Source organism: Beta vulgaris, chromosome 8, assembly GCF_026745355.1.
Source record: "Beta vulgaris subsp. vulgaris cultivar EL10 chromosome 8, EL10.2, whole genome shotgun sequence".
Lineage (NCBI taxonomy): Eukaryota > Viridiplantae > Streptophyta > Magnoliopsida > Caryophyllales > Amaranthaceae > Beta > Beta vulgaris.
In genome coordinates, this window is record NC_079209.1 from 35,981,772 (window position 1) to 35,999,906 (window position 18,135).

The 18,135-nt window shown below is 34.6% G+C and overlaps 1 protein-coding gene across 1 annotated transcript; it reads right to left on the minus strand.

Annotated features, from left to right (window-relative positions):
• Nucleotides 1-6,605: 6,605 nt before the first annotated feature.
• Nucleotides 6,606-8,084, minus strand: LOC104901479 (uncharacterized). The gene has a single exon (XM_010689069.2). The coding sequence runs from the start codon at nt 8,082-8,084 to the stop codon at nt 6,606-6,608; it is 1,479 nt and encodes a 492-aa protein (XP_010687371.2).
• Nucleotides 8,085-18,135: the final 10,051 nt, after the last annotated feature.

Below are 18,135 nucleotides of genomic sequence, written 5' to 3' on the forward strand. Positions count from 1 at the left end.
GAATCTTAGATGGATAAACAGATCAGAGACTCCTTACTTGGACACATAGTGATCCAAAAATGCTACTTTCTCCAAACGAAACTCACACTCAGAGAACTTGGCATATAATTGATTCTTCATAAGCGTCCCTAAAATAATTCTCAAGTGCTTATCATGCTCTACTTCATTCCTCGAATATATATCAGTATATCATCAATGAAAACCACCACGAACTTAACTAAAAAATCATGGAAAATCCTATTCATCAAATCCATAAATATGGCTGGAGCATTGGTTAACCCAAATGGCATTAAAGTGAACTCATAGTGACCATAACACTTCCTAAATGCAGTTTTAGGTACATCCTTATTAGCTACCCTGTAAATCAATCCTCGAGAACACACTCGACCCATTTAACTAATCGAATAGGTCATTTATCCTAGGCAAAGGATACTTATTCTCAATAGTTACATTGTTCAGTTTTGTATAATCAATGTACAACCTCATACTCCCATCCTTCTTCTTCACAAACAATAAAGGAGCTCCCCGAGGTGATGCACTAGGCCTAATATAACCCTTATCCAGCAACTCTTGCAATTGCATCTTCAACTTACTCATCTCAGATGGTGCCATTCTATAAGGTGCCTTAAATATAGGTGCAGTTCCAGGAACTAAGTCTATGGTGAACTCAACAACTTTTGCAGGTGGCATACCCGAAATCTCTCTCAGAAATACATCCATAAACTCGTTCACGATTGTGACATCCTGGATATTCACCCCAACTTCCTTAGTCACATCCTGCACACTGCGGAAAAATAATTCACACCCGTTTTTCATCAACTTCCTTACTTGCATCACAGAAATAACCCCAAGGTTCTTAGGCTTCCCAAAGCGTCTATAGAAATACCCTTAGGACAGTTCACAACCCCAAAGATCTTTTCGAATTCCTTAATCCAATTTTCTGAAAAGGTAGGATCAGCTTGCCCCTTAAAGAATGATTGTGTAACCTTAGCTAGTCTCTCAAACATGTCCCCAGCAGAATTGGGACGCTGAGCTCTTTCCTGAGTCATTTTCTCTGCCAAAAGACGAATAGCACCAGCTAAGTCATTATTGTTGACCATTTTATTTCGCAACCTTAAATTTAACGTAACTCTACTTTAGGTTTCGATACATAACTTACATGTCATTCTCTAGGAAGACAACATTTGATTTGATTTGATCATACAATATCGTATCAACAAACAATTCTCATAACAATAAGTTCACACAATATGAACCATAACAATCATATATTCACATTAATAATCACATAAGGATCAATTGAAGCCAATCATAATAATAAAATATTTCCCTTTTCGCGTACTAAAATATATTCTCACTCAACTCAAATAACTAAATAATAACTTTCATTCCTCAAATGATAATAAGAATATTTTTCCAATCCAAACCAACTTATTCCTCAACAATATAAAGATGCTAAAGAAAGAAATTTAAACCATTGTATCTTAGGTACTTATTCAACTACTAACCTTAGAACATAAATACATATTCTATGGAGTTACATTATCATTCTTATCCTTATTTTCTTTATACTTTTAATGTAGTAAACATTTCATCTTTAAAGTCTCAGAGTCTTCGCAATAATAATATTAATCATAATTATAATAATAATAATAATAATAATAATAATAATAATAATAATAATAATAATAATAATAATAATAATTGTTGAACCCTAGTTTTGATGCTGACAAAGAAACAAAGATGCAAACTAAGTAGTGAACTAATGAGTTATTTAAGTGTATGTGTTTAAGGTATCAATGAAAGGAACTGGGAGAATACGAAGTCAAGGAAGAAGTCAAGAGAGGATTTCAAAGGCTAAGTAAAGAAGTTTCTATAAGTTGATACTGGAGCAAGCATTGGATCAAGAAGAATAGAAGCTAGGCGTTTTATTTTCTAGTTCCAATGTAAAGGAACAAAGTAAGAATGGTAAGGAACAGTGGCAGTTTATTTGAGAATGAGAGTTTGTTCCTTTTAAGGAACAAACTAAGTGGCACTTAAACGAATTGTTAAAGGAACTTGTTAATAAAAGGAACTAGACTTAGGCGTGAAAAGTATAACGGTAATAATAGCAATTGATGAGTAAGTCATGCCTAAATTATAGGAAATTAGTTTTATCTAATTTCAAATAGTAATATAAAATCAGTTTTAAAAAGAAAATCTGTTTTAGGAAAAGATTTTTTTTCGGAAAAAAAAAATAATATATCCGGTTTAGAAAAGAATTTGTTTAAAAGATATTATTTTCTTAAAGATTAAAAATTCAGTTTTAAAGATAAAAAGTGTTTTTATAAAACTGATTTTCGGATAAAGCTCAAGGAACTCCTATTACTTAGGAGTATGTGCTAAAAATATCCACGTTCATTTAGATCATGGGATCATGGGACATGATGAGAAACGTGTTCCTTAGGGGAAGGAACATCATGGGTTAATGGATTAACATGTAATCATTTTAATCCCACGTTCTTTGTGATTACACTATAAATATGAAGTCTAGAAGATTCCAAATGTGTCTGACTAAGTAATTAAGTGAGTTTAACTAATTAAGTGTCAGTGCCTTCATTCTCTCATAATAGCCATTTGTTCTTTGCTTCTTACTCTAATTCCACTAAGCTTATTTCGATCAATTGTATTTTGGTTTTTGGGGTAAGGGAACTTTGAGTGAAGTTCTGTAAGAGAGAAGGCTTTGAGTGAAGCTTGTATGAGTGAGAAAACTTCGAGTGAAGTTGAGAGGAACTGCTGTTAAGGGAACAGTGGCTTAGGAACTTGAGTTTAGGAACTCAAGGTGTGGCTCGAGTTAGAATTAGGTTGTAACAAAGTTGTTTGGCCTAATTAGTGAAAGAGTTGAGTTTAAAATCCCTAGTGGTCGAGGTTGTTTCTTCTTGTTGGGCCCAAGAAGTTTTTCCTCGTAAAAATCCCTTGTGTTCCTTAGCTTGTTTATTCGTTTAAGTTTTAATTTCCGCAAAAAGTTACGTTTATTTCTACACCTACAATTCACCCCCCCTCTTGTAGTGTTCCTAGGGAAATAACAATTGGTATCAGAGCTAGAACTCACGTAAGATAGGAAACCCTATTGAGAAAAAGATCCAAGGAACAATGAATACCACCGAGAAACTTGAAGAAGGTTATTCCACTCAAAGGCCTCCTATGTTCAATGGGAAGTACTACAACTATTGGAAGAACCGCATGGAGATATTCATCAAAGCTGAAAACTATCAGGTATGGAGAGTCATTGAAGTTGGTGATTTCGAAGTCACAACTACAAATGACAAAAATGAGGTAACTCTAAAACCCCTCTCTGATTATGACAAATCTGATTTTGAAAAAATGGAAGTAAATGCCATGGCTATTAAACTGTTGCATTGTGGACTTGGACCCCATGAACATAATAGGATCATGGGATGCAAATCCGCAAAGCAAATATGGGATTTACTAGAAGTAACCCAGAAGGAACTAATGAAGTTAAAAGATCGAAAATTGATTTACTTATGAATCAATATGAACTGTTCTGCATGAAATCTAAAAAAGCATCCGAGACATGTTTACTCGTTTTACTAACATTATTAATGAGTTGGCTTCTCTTGGAAAGTTTATTTCATCTGAGGAACAGGTTCGAAAGGTTCTTAGGAGTCTTCCTAAGGACAGATGGATGGCTAAAGTCACGCTCTTCAAGAAACAAAAGACTTCACTAAGTTCAACTTAGAACAGCTGGGCAGGGTCACTTATGACTCATGAGCTTCACCTTGATACTGAATATGGTGAAAGCTCCAAATCAAAATCAATTGCTCTCAAAGCAGATGATGAAGATGATTCGGATTCAGAAGAAGAAGAAGCAGCCCTCATGGTTCGAAAATTTCGAAAGATGTACAGGAACATGAAGAATGGAAACTTCAAAGGTAAAACTAAGAAATTTTCTAACAAAGCTGCTTGTCATAAATGTGGTAAGTACAGATCACTTCATCAAGGAATGTCCTCTTTGGGAAAATGACAAAACCAAAGAAAGGAACAAGGAACGCTTTGCTGAAAGGAACAAAGAATCAAAAGCACCTTTCTCTAAGGCAAATGTCGCAAAGCTATGATAGCTGCTTGGGGAGATTCAGAGACGGAAGAAGAAGAGACAACAAACTGAAGAAACAGCAAACCTTTGCCTCATGGCAAACACTGACGAAAAAGAAGATGAAGAAAAAGTTGAGGTAAGTCAACATGGCTTGAGTCAGACTTAGATGGTAAAACTAGGCCTGAAATATATGATCTTCTTTATGATGCAATTCTTGAATGTAGAGATGAACGTGAAAAACGTAAACAAACGGAACAAGCCTTAAAGTTCTGCAAGGAACACATAGAATGGCTTAAGAAAATGAGAACGATGTTGAAACAAGATTCTTTGATTTTTTGATAAAAACTTAAAATCAAAGAATGTTATGAAAGTTTGAAAAATGAAAATTATCTAATTAATTTAGAGATTTCACACTTGAAGGATTTGTCCCTGTTCTGAGTTCCTTTGATATAAGATCAACCCCTTTGAAAGGATACAGATCTGAGATTGAAAAATTGAATAAAGAGAAAAATTTTTAAAGGAACAGATCTGTAATCTTAAAAAGGAACTGGTTGTCGCAAGGAACAGAGGCAAAATCATGAAAGTTCCTAAGTGGATTGAGAAACCACAGACAAGAGGAAGGAAGGTCTTGGTTTTGAAAACTACAAGAAAAGGAACAAGACAAAGAAATATGTTGATCTACCTAGTGATAAGTTCTGTATGTATTGTGGCAAGGTAGGTCATTACATAAATCAATGTCAACTAAAATCTGAGATGATTGGGAAAAATGTGACAATAAGTAAGAAAAAATGGGTTGTCAAAACAAATCCTAGTCAAGAACAGGAACCCACGAAAGATGGGGTTCCTACAACTAACACTTAGTTGATTTTTGCAGGTTGGAGTGAGGGGGAACAACACATGGTATCTCGATAGTGGTTGTTCCAAGCACATGACAGGAGACAAAACAAGTTTCTCTCACTCACAACCTATGAAGGTGGAAGTGTAACATTTGGTGATAATAAGAAAGGTAACATAGTTGCATGGGTAAGGTGGTAAGTCACCACTTACACTCCATTGAAAATGTATTTTTAGTTGAAGGTCTAAAACATAATCTATTAAGCATTTCTCAATTCTGTGACAAAGGAAATACTGTAAAATTTGATAAAGAAAAATGCTTGATCATCAACATTAAAACTAAGAAGGTTATCTTGGAAGGAACAAGGAAAGGGAACACATACATTGTGGATCTAGACCTTGTTCCTCAAATCAATTTAACTTGTCTTAGTGTTATTGAAGATGATTCACTTCTTTGGCACAAGCGTCTAGGACATGCTAGCTTTTCATTACTTGAGAAACTTAGATCAAAAGATCTTGTTTTAGGATTACCATCCATAAAATTTCATATTGATCAAGTTTGTGATGCATGTGCACGAGGTAAGCAAGTAAGATCCTCTTTCAAATCTAAACGATTGTAAGTACCACTAAACCATTAGAATTAATTCATATGGACTTATGTGGACCCATGAGAATTCAAAGCAGAAGTGGAAAGAGGTATGTACTTGTGATTGTAGATGACTACTCTAGGTATACTTGGGTTATTTTTCTCACTAGTAAAGATGAAACTTATGATGAGTTCCTTGTCTTTGCTAAAAGAGTTCAAAACTTAAGTGGCATAAAATAATGCACATTAGATCAGATCATGGCAAGGAATTCGAAAATTATAAATTTGATGACTTAAGCAGAGATAATGGCCTAGATCATAATTTTTCTGCCCCTAGAACACCACAACAAAATGGTGTTGTAGAAAGGAAAAATAGAACTTTGGAGGAAATGTCTAGAACCATGTTAATTGCTAGTGAACTTCCAAGGAACTTTTGGGCTGAAGCTGTTAATACTGCTTGTCACATAATTAATCGTGCCATGATGAGACCTATCATTAATAAAACTCCTTATGAACTTTATTTGGAAAGAAACCAAATATCACCTATTTTAGAACATTTGGTGCAAATGTTATGTGCATAATAATGGAAAAGATAATCTTGGAAAATTTGATGCAAGGAGTGATGAAGCAACATTTTTAGGATACTCCTCACATAGTAAAGCTTATAGAGTATATAACAAGAGAACTATGTGTGTTGAAGAAAGCATTCACGTAATCTTTGATGAATCTGACAAATATAATCCAAGCATACAGGTTGATGACTATGAGATTGGTTAGACAACCAAGTAAAGGCAGCAGATTCACAAGAAGAAGAAGAAGTGAAAGAGGAAAGGAACGAGGAATTTGAAAATAATGACATCAATATGTTCCTGTTCCTCAAGGAGGAGAAGATGTCCTGTTCCTCAAAAGAAGGAACTGAGTCCACCGAGGCTAAAAGAGGAACAACTGACAGAGTTCCTCATCTACTCAAGGAACTCATGAGGAACAACATGTTCCTATAAGAGAGTTTCAACCAAAACCTTGGACACAACAAAAGTCACATCCAATGGAACTCATAATCAGCAACATAACCAAAGGTACGCAAACTAGATCTCAGTTAAGGAACTTTTGTGCATTAACTCTTGGGAGTTGTTCCCTTAAATAAGACATGTGGCGTTTGACATACGGTATGACTTTTGACTCATTATGAAGAATATAAGTGTGTGCCATGTTCCATGAATCATGAGACATGTCACGTTGTTTATGACCTATGGTCCCCTTTCCGTCCAATCTTGCACTATGTCGAGATGTAGGGAGCCCTATCGTCTTTGTCAATCCCACAAAACGTCCACAAAACTCTATAGCATTCTCATAAAAAACCCGCTCCGCGATACAACCTTCCGGACGACGGTGATTTTTCACATACCCCTTATATGTTTTCATTTGCCTTTCAAAGGGATATTGATTTCTCAAATACACTGGACCACAAAATCTGACCTCTCTCACCAGGTGAATCGTTAAATGAACCATAACGTCGAAAAATGATGGAGGAAAGTACATTTCCAATTGGCACAACACGACAACAATATCATTCTCCAACGCACTCAACTCTTCTGGGTCAATAACTTTGCTATATATCGCATTGAAGAAATGACACAGTCTAATAATGGCGTATCTAACTTTTTTAGGCAGAATTGAACGAATAGTCACAGGTAACAAATACTGCATCAAAATATGGCAATCATGGGACTTAAGGCCCACAAGTTTCAGAGTTTCCATCGACACCAGGTTCCGAATATTGGACGAATAACCCTCTGGCACTTTGACACCCGCTAAACACTCACAAAACTCCTTATCTTTTCTTGACAACGTATACGCTGCAGGAGGTAAGTATTTCCGAGTTCCATCATCAACAACATGTAGTTCCCTTCTAATCCCCATTGCCTTCAAATCATCTCGAGCTTTAACACCGTCTTTTGTCTTCCCCGGGACATTCAATAATGTACTAATCAAACTATCACATACATTCTTCTCGATATGCATCACATCTAGTGAATGCCGGACAAAGAGGAATCTCCAATAAGGTAGGCGCCAAAAATATGGACACTTCTTGTATCCCTGTTTAGGAAGAGGATTCTTTTTATTTTTCATACCAAATGTAATATGGATATCCTTAATCTTTTGAAGCACCTCCTCACCACTCTTAATCTTAGGACGTCCCAAAAAACATTGTTTGCCATTAAATGTTTTTTTCAACTTACGATAATGATGATTACAAGGTAGAAATTGACGATTATCATTGAAAACATTCTTTCCAGATGCTGTTAACCACATTCCCTCCAAACCGTCCTCACATATAGGACAAGCAGCCTTTCCTTTCGTTGTATATCCCGAAAGATTACCATAAGCTGGATAATCTTGGATAGTACAAAACAACATTGCTCTTAGAGTGAACTTTTCCTTATGATAAGAGTCGAACACTTCCACACCTTGTTCCCATAGGATGTTCAAATCATCAATAAGAGGTTCCAAGTACACATCAATGTTATTTCCGGGTTGTTTTGGCCCAGATATCAATAGAGTAAGCATCATGTACTTTCTTTTATACACAAATTAGGAGGCAAGTTGTAAGTCACCAAAATCACAGGCCAAGTACTATGGGTGCTACTAAGGAACCAAATGGATTCATACCATCAGTGGACAATGCAAGACGTAGGTTCCGTTTTTCTTTACAAAACTCGGGGAATTTACCATCTATAAAGCTCCATTGGGGTGAGTCAGCTGGGTGTCTAAGTTTTCCATCCTTTTTACGTCCATAATGGTGCCATGTCAACTGCTCAGCGGTATTTGGATCTGAAAACAATTGTTTAAACCTTGGTATTATTGGAAAATACCATAATACCTTACCCGGCAATTCTTTCTTCTTGTACCGTGAGGCATTGCAAACACAACAACTCTCTAACAATTCACTTTCATTACGGTATAACATGCAATCGTTAGGACAAGCATGAATTTTCTCATAAGGCAACCCCATTGAGCCTAATACCTTTTTTGCCTCATAGGTACTACTTGGGAGGACATTTTCCTCCGGAAACATGTCTTTCATCAATTCAAGAAGAGAACTAAAACTTGCATCAGTCCAACCACCACTAGCCTTCAAATTATACAACTTAAGCACACCCGATAATCTCGTGTATTTACAGCCTGGGTATAATGGCTGCTCAGAATCACTTACCAACCTCTCTACTGCAATACGATCCCCATTGTAATCATCCTCATTTACACGCGAGAAAAGGTCCTCTATTCCATCGCCCTCATTAAAATTATCCTCCATTTCATACTCCATATGTTTAGAAGCATGAGCTGAAGTTTCTTCCCTAGATTCTCCGTGCCAAATCCAACGTGTATATGTTCTATCAAATGCCCATTTTTCCAAATGATTGAGTATCTGGTCAACTCTCTGATGCATAATATTATGGCACATGAAGCAAGGACACCGTAACTTAGATTGACCTCCAGAATTTCCCACAGCAAAAGTTATAAATTCCCTAATTCCAACATTATACTCTTCGTCTCCTGGCATCCATATCCAACTTCGATCCATTACTACAAACCAAGTGACAACTGGTACAGTTCAAAACAAATAAATCAAATGTTTGGTATTGATTTATGAAAACATTGGATAAAATGTTCGATATTGATTTATTATTAAACCCTAAACCCTATTATTAAACTCTCGTTCATTATACAAATATCAAAACCCTAAATTGTATTAAAACAAGAGAATTAATTGAAACTCAATAAAAAACAAGAAATTGAAACTCACCCTAGAGTGGGTCTGTCCTTGGAGAAGCATCAAGAACAAAAAACTTTAGGTGCTAGTTTGTTAGAGACATACATTGGACCTTGGAACTTACGCAGATGTCAAAAAATTTATTTCTGTTCTAATCCAAGTGATATAACAGCACACAAAACAAATTTGCAATTTAATGATTTCTAATTTCTCTCTCCTGTCTCCTCCTTCCCAGATTATCACTCCTCTCTGCAACTTTCTGCCATCTAATACCTTTAATTGTATAACAGAGATGGTAAAATCCAGCCCAAATCTCTCCCAAAAATAACAAACAAGTTTACACTGCTCCAGTACCAAATAAACATAGCGTGATGTAAAAAAATCAATTATACAATAGAACATCACTAGCACCTAAAGTTCAATTTGCTTCCCACATATGTATACGACAGTAGAACAAGTTTACACTGCTCCAGAACCAAATAAACATAGCGTGATGTAAAAAAAATCAATTATACAGTAGAACATCACTAGCACCTAAAGTTGAATTTGCTCCCCACATTCGTATACGACATCCTATATACAGATTTCGCAAGTTCAGAAAATAAATGTAGTAATTAAATAATTTAGTTTTAAATTACCAATCCAAGAAACAAGAAAATTGATTTAATTAACAAAATTTGAACAATAAAACCACCAAAATCAATTTCTTTATGTATTAGGAATAAACAAGGACTTGAAAATCAAGAATTACCTGTAAATTGCTGGCAACAAAGGCGATTGTAGTAGTTGATTTCTCCAAAAACGGATTGCTAGGTAGAAATTGCGTATTGCGAAGTCTGCTGCAATGGAGTTTGTCACGGGCCGAATGAATTTGTCTGCTGCAATGGAATTTGACACGGAATTGTCGTCGGAGATAGCAATAGTGAGGGGAACGGCCGGAGGTATGTAGCAATGGTGAGGGGTACAGCAACTCGCCGCAACTAACTTGAAAAAGATACGTGAAAGAAAGTGCTCCTAATTTTTAGTTGGGGCGGTTTTTTTTTTTTTTCAATTTAATTATTTTGACAAATTTATTATTATTATTATTATTAATAAAACAAAGATAATATTTTTTATTATTCTCATAAAAAAAAAATTAAAATATCACAAGCAAAGATAACAGACATCAAAATACGTGTTAAGTGATATATTCTCAATCCAACTTAAGATAACAGTTGCACGGGTAAAATGTTAAATTTAGACTTTACATAACGTTTGCTTAAATAAGAGTTAAGTTAGGGGTGTTATGTTTGCCCTTTTTTGTAGTAGTGTTCCTATCAATGATGGAACCAAGAAATCATGAAGAAGCCTTAACTGACTCTGATTGGATTATTGCAATGCAAGCTGAATTAAATGAGTTTGAAAGAAACAAGGTACGATATCTAGTTCCCTCATCTAATCAACAAAAAGTAATTGGCTTAAAGTGGGTGTTTAGAAACAAACTAGATGAATATGGAACCATTGTAAGGAACAAAGCTAGACTTGTAGTAAAGGGTTATAATCAACAAGAAGGAATAGATTATGAAGAAACTTTTGCTCAGTAGCTAGATTAGAAGCCATTAGAATTTTAATTGCATTTGCTGCTTACATGGGATTTAAACTATATCAAATGGATGTTAAGTGTGCATTTTTAAATGGCTATCTAAACGAAGATGTATATTTGAACAACCCCCTGGTTTGAAAATAATAATCTCCCAAATCATGTCTACAAGCTTGATAAAGCTCTTTATGGGTTAAAACAAGCACCTAGATCATGGTATGAGAGATTATCAAAGTTCCTTTTAGAAAACAATTTTAAAAGAGGAAAGGTTGAAAAACCTTGTTCCTAAAATCTAAAGGAACTGACATTTTGCTTGTTCAAATATATGTTGATGACATCATATTCGGAGCTACTAATGAAACATTGTGCAAAGAATTCTCAAGTCTCATGAGTAATGAATTTGAAATGAGTATGATGGGTGAGTTAAATTTCTTTCTTGGTCTACAAATCAAACAAACTGAAAAGGGAATAATTGTACACAACAAAAATACATAAAGGAACTATTAAAGAAATATGGCCTCGAAAACTCAAAGATAAATCACACTCCTATGGGAACTTCAACTAGATTAGATGAAGACTCCATAGGAACAAGTGTTGATCAAACAAAATATAGAGGAATGATTGGTTCACTTTTGTATCTAACTGCTAGTCGTCCAGACATAGCTTTCAGTGTTGGTTTGTGTGCTAGATTTCAAGCAAATCCAAAGGAGTCTCACCTTACTTGTAAGAGAATTCTTAGATATCTTAAAGGAACAGATGATCTTGGACTCTACTATCCAAGAAGTGATACATTCGAGCTAAAAGGATATGCAGATGCAGATTATGCTGGAGATCTTGTAAATAGGAAAAGCACCTCAGGTATGGCACAATTCCTTAGTCATAGTTTAGTTTCTTGGAGTACCAAGAAACAAAACACAGTTGCTTTATCCACTGCTGAAGCAGAATATGTAGCAGCTGCTGCATGTTGCTCTCAAATGCTTTGGATAAAACAACAACTTAGTGACTATGGAATAAACTTTGATTGTGTTCCTATTTATTGTGATAATACAAGTGCTATCAGTATTTCTAAAGATCCAGTGCATCATTCTAGAGTTAAAGCATATACATATCAGACATCACTTTTTAAGAGAAAATGTTGAAAAAGGTTTGATTAAACTTGAGTTTTGTCAAACTGAGAATCAGATTGCTGATATTCTAACTAAGCCTTTGCAAAGGATAGATATGAAAAATTAAGGCTTGAGTTAGGGTTAATAAAAATTAAGTGATTGTTCCATATGTCATTCCCCCATGTTGAATCAATTTGAGTGACTTTGTGTGCTAAAATAATTGTGTTTAATTGCCTAAGACCATTGCAAATTGGAATGTTACAAAACATAAACATGAATTCAAAGAATTAAACAACTCACAAATGTCACATAATACTCCCCTTACTGTTCCTAAGGTTAAGAAACATGCATGATATGAAGGACATTGATATGTAGCATTAGTTGTTCCTATAGCACAAGTTCCTTAGCATTTATTTTCTTTCAAAAATTAAAACTCATAAAAATCCGAAAAATCCGAAAAAATCCCAAAATAAAAGGAATCAGATTTAATTAAATCTTGATTCTTATTTATCATCTTTTCGTTTTCTTTTTCTGTTATTTTTATTTGTTTTATTTTTCCCGCGTGTCAAAGACACTATTACATGCAAACTCCCTCCTTAATTCACCATTATTAGAAACCGTGTTCCTCCAACTCTTCATCTTCACCATAGCCGAAAGAATTCATCACACCTCTTGATACTCCATAAAAACCTCAATTTTCTCAAATCATGGCAAAAACCTCACGCAATCTCCTTTTCCAACATCAAAAACTACCAAATTACTTATCCATCTCCAACCAAAACCCTTGAAACAAAATTCAAGAAACCCCATAGAAGAACAACAATTAGAATCTCCAGAAGGAGTATGCGTAGAAGAAAGTTAATTGGGGAAGATGATGAAGAAGAAACCCCGGAACAACTCAGGGGGAAGAAGAAGAAATCACGCCTGTTCCTTCCAAAGGAACTGTTTCTTCATCTTCCAAGAAACGGGTCGAACGAAGCGAATCTAGGTATGTATTGGGTTTTTGTGTAGATTTAGAATGGGCAAATAAGTCGAATTTCATGAATTAACTTCCATTCTAAAGGAACAGGGCATGGAATTATTGTTTGAATTCGCCTTTAACAACGCACTTGTTCCTTTAGCATGGATGAATTTTGTGCAAATTTTACTAACACTAATGGCTTTGCACAACTGAGGTTAGAGGAAAGAAAATTAAGTTTAATCAAGCCACATTGGGCAAAGTTTGGGAAGTTCCTTGCAAAGGAACTGATTTGTACTTTAAACGGAAAGGAACTGTCTCTTTTCCGAATTTTCCTCAGGACAAAATTTAGAATATTTTGGAGGAACTGCTGGTCAAAACAAACTAAACCATAACCTACTCTCTCCCCTTCACAAAGTACTATTCAACTTGGTATGGAGAGCACTCATTCCTCGGACTGAAAAGAGGAATGAAGTGGGTCTCTTAGATATGTGTTATATGTTTTGCTTAGACCACCACATTCAAATCAACTTCCCTTCCCTCTTCATTCAACATCTTACTCACTGTATTGAAAACAATTGTGTGATTGGGTATGGTGCTTTGATAACTTCTCTACTTCATCACTTTGAAGTAAGACTCACTGGTTGGACTACATTAGGAGTAAAAAAGGGAACATTTAATGAGAGGACTCTGAATGGACTTGCTCTGTTTGTCCAAGAAGGAGTACTCACTCAAGGGAGAATAGCTCCATGTTCCTCAAGCAAAAGAAAATTGCCTAAGCTTGACTTAGAAGAAGAAGATAATGATGTTATCTTGGAGGAACCTGTTCCTAAGCCGGAGGAACACAAACCAAAGAGGCGCAAACACATTGCTACCAAGCCTAGTTTCTTCCTCGAGGGTGAGGAAGAGCAATCGTCTAAAGATTGCTCCTACTGTTTCTGTTCCTTCCAACAAGGACTCTCCTTAGTCCTTTCGGATGCTGAGGAACAGGAACCCTCCACTCTCGAGGAACCCACTCCACCACCACTCCTAAACTCTCTGTTCCTTTCACAAAACTGACCTTCCATTTCTCCCTCATCCTTTCTGTTCCTTCCATCTTTGAGCAGATGAAGGATGAAATAAAAGGACCTAACCCTTTTGCTTCCACCTCCACAACTCTTCCCCAACACCACCATTTCTCCTCCAATTTATAACCCTTCTTCTTCTGTTCCATTCCGGAACAGATGAGCCTTCCATTCAACCCCTCCAGTTCCTTCACAAAATCCACCTTCTGCCTCAGGTTCCAAGGGTAAGGAACAAGAATCTCCGGATGACTATAGCTGGGTAATGATGTTTGTCTTCCTGCTCAACACATGATCAAATTTTATAATCACCTTCACTGGACTTTGGATGCAAAACTGATAAAATGATGAGTCTTATGAAGATCTAAGTGATACAGTGGTTGCGCAACAAAAGAAGATGGACTCTATGGCCCTTGTTTGGAGAGTTGAAGGAACAAGTTGGACTCAACATGGGGTGGTGATGAAGAAGCTAGAGGATGTGGTGAAGAAGAAGTTGTAGAGGAACACCATTCCCCTTCCCTTTCTTAGTTTTTTTTTGTTATTGTTCCTGTTTCCTTTTCAAGGAACAAGACTTCTGTTTAATCCTTTTTCTTTTCTTTCTTTGTTGTTATGGAACAAGTGCTATATAAACAATGACTTTTGCTATTATGTCTGTGTTTCCGAATGTTTATGCATAATTTCTTCCTTGGAATGGCTAGTATTATGTGATTGTTGTTTGAGCAAGTTTACTCTTTGAATTCTAACTTAAACTAAGGTGTTGCTTATGGTCTTAAGGTGTTAAATAAATTCATCAATACATACAGAGTCTATTCTTTTTGAGGATGACAAAGGGAGAAAATGATTTAAGGAACAAACAAACTGTACATATCCATAAATTAAAAAAAAAAAAAGTAAAAATTTTAAAAATAAGGTAAATGAAAAATCAAAATTCAGTTACTTACATAATTGTGTTTTATTTTTCATTTTCTAAGGTAAATGAAAAATCAAAAATAGGTTAAGGTAAATGAAAAATCAAAATTCAGTTACTTACATAATTGTGTTTTATTTTTCATTTTCTTCTTTATTATTTTATCATTTTCATTCACTTATATTATTTGTTATTGCCTTAGTTTGTACCTTTGTTGTCATCATCAAAAAGGGGGAAATTGTTGAACCCTAGTTTTGATGCTGACAAAGAAACAAAGATGCAAACTAAGTAGTGAACTAATGAGTTATTTAAGTGTATGATGTTTAAGGTATCAATGAAAGGAACTGGGAGAATACGAAGTCAAGGAAGAAGTCAAGAGAGGATTTCAAAGGCTAAGTAAAGAAGTTTCTATAAGTTGATACTGGAGCAAGCATTGGATGATAAGAATAAAAGTTAGGCGTTTTATTTTCTAGTTCAGTGTAAAGGAACAAAGTAAGAATGGTAAGGAACAGTGGCAGTTTTATTTGAGAATGAGAGTTTGTTCCTTTCTAAGGAACAAACTAAGTGGCACTAAACGAATCTGTTAAAGGAACTTGGTTTATAAAAGGAACTAGACTTAGGCGTGCAAAAGTATAACGGTAAATTATGCAATTGAGTAAGTCATGCCTAAATTATAGGAAATTAGTTTTATCTAATTTCAAATCAGTTTAAATGATAAAATCAGTTTTAAAAAGAAAATCTGTTTTAGGAAAAGATTTTGTTTTTCGGAAAAATATATAGAAAATAATTATCCGGTTTTATAAAGAATTTGTTTAAAAGATATTATTTTCTTAAAGATTAAAAATTCAGTTTTAATGATAAAAGCTGTTGTTATGACTAACTGATTTTCGGATAAAGCTCAAGGAACTCCTATTATAGGAGTTGTGGCTAAAAATATCCACGTTCATATTGAGATCATGGGATCATGGGACATGATAAGAAATGTGTTCCTTAGGGGAAGGAACATCATGGGTTAATGGACTTAACATGTAATCGAATTTTACTCCCACGTTCTTTGTGATTATCACTATAAATATTGAAGTCTAAATGAGTTCCAAAGTGTGTCTGACTAAGTAATTAAGTGAGTTTAACTAATTAAGTGTCAGTGCCTTCATTCTCTCATAATAGCCATTTGTTCTTTGCTTTCTTACTCTAATTCCACTAAGCTTATTTCGATCAATTGTATTTTGGTTTTTGGGTAAGGGAACTTTGAGTGAAGTTCTGTAAGAGAGAGGCTTTGAGTAAAGCTTGTATGAGTGAGAAAACTTCGAGTGAAGTTGAGAGGAACTGCTGTTAAGGGAACAGTGGCTCAGGAACTTGAGTTTAGGAACTCAAGGTGTGGCTCGAGTTAGAATTAGGTTGTAACAAAGTTGTTTGGCCTAATTAGTGAAAGTGTAGTTTAAAATCCCTAGTGGTCGAGGTTGTTTCTTCTTGTTGGGCCCAAGAAGTTTTTCCTCGTAAAAATCCCTTGTGTTCCTCTAGCTTGTTTATTCGTTAAAGTTTTAATTTCCGCAAAAAGTTACGTTTATTTCTACACCTACAATTCACCCCCCCTCTTGTAGTGTTCCTAGGGAAATAACAATAATAATAATAATAATAATAATAATAATAATAATAATAATAATAATAATAGTAATAATAATAATAATAATAATAATAATAATAATAATAATAATAATAATAACAATAACAATAACAATAATAACAACAATAATAATAATAATAATAATTATTATTATTATAATAATAATAATAATAATAATAATAATAATAATAATAATAATAACAATAACAATAATAACAACAACTTGAATTCCTAGATCTAGTAGATCTTCGAATACTTTTGGGTTGATGTCCATTTTCATCCAACTCTGAATCACTCACATTGCTCAGATAAGGTATCCAAGTAATATTGTAGATGTCCTTTCAGGTTTGAGCTCTAGTACGATCAAACTCTTGAATTAGTTCATATATCGCTAACAGGGATGCCTACTTTTGACACATAATTAACGCGTAGTGATCTCTAGGTTAGTGTAGCCATCACTGCCAAACTAATAACCTCCATCACTTTCACCATCACATAGGGTTGTATTAGTAGCTCCCTACTCTAGTATATCTTCTTTATCATACATAGATAGAAATCAATGACAAATAAATATAACTTCTATAAGCAATTGGTACTCTCACTTAAAGTAATTCCCAGCAATAAACAATAAGTAAGCACAACCAACAATATAAGCACAAGAATATAAAAAGTTAGCAGGGAAGAAAGATATAATCATGCATGCTGAATGTAGACATATGATATTTCTATCCAATATGCCACTACAAGAAAAATTGCATATAGAGGCAAGGTAGATTTGCCTCTGAAACCAAAGATGTAGCCTGTAATTGCCTTTTGAAGCAAATTAGTGGTTGCCTCTAATAGTTCTGTCGCTAATTGATGGTTGCCGCTAAAAGTCCCTTTTTGAGGCAATATAACTGGTTGCCTCTAAAAGACTCGACATTTAGAGGCAACCACATATTCTTGCCTCAAAATATAATTAGAGACAACCATATATATTCTTGCCTCAAAATATAATTAGAGGCAACAATATATATTCTTGCATCAAAATATAATTAGAGGCAATATAGACCATTGCTTATAAAAACTACATATATTTAGAGGCAATCATATGATTTTTCCTCGAGATATAATTAGAGGTAATATAAATATATGTTTCTGAAAATTAGTATATTTAAGGACAATCACATAATTTTAATTGAAAATATAATTAGAGGTAATATCTTATTTTTCAAATAGTGATATTTGGAAGCAATTTGGGACCTATCATGAATGGTGTTTGGATGCACCGAAAACAATCTAGCAAATTATTATGTTCATTTCCAAGCACGATCACCTATAGAAGTAACCTTGATAAAATTGCAAAATTAAACCAATAAATTTCATGGAAATTCAAGTTCTATTTCCAAGAAATATTACTACATGAAAGCAAATATAATGTAGTAACATCTCAAAAATTATAGTCCAATATCAACCAGATAAAACATCCTATGTCGTGCAACAACCTGCAATCCCAAAACTTAGGAAAACTACCCAAGTTAAAATTAGCCTTCATCATCAAGAGAACAAAATAGAACAATAGTAGAGTAGATAGCATAGAACAACAACAACAATAACACCTCATAGTCAACCAAAG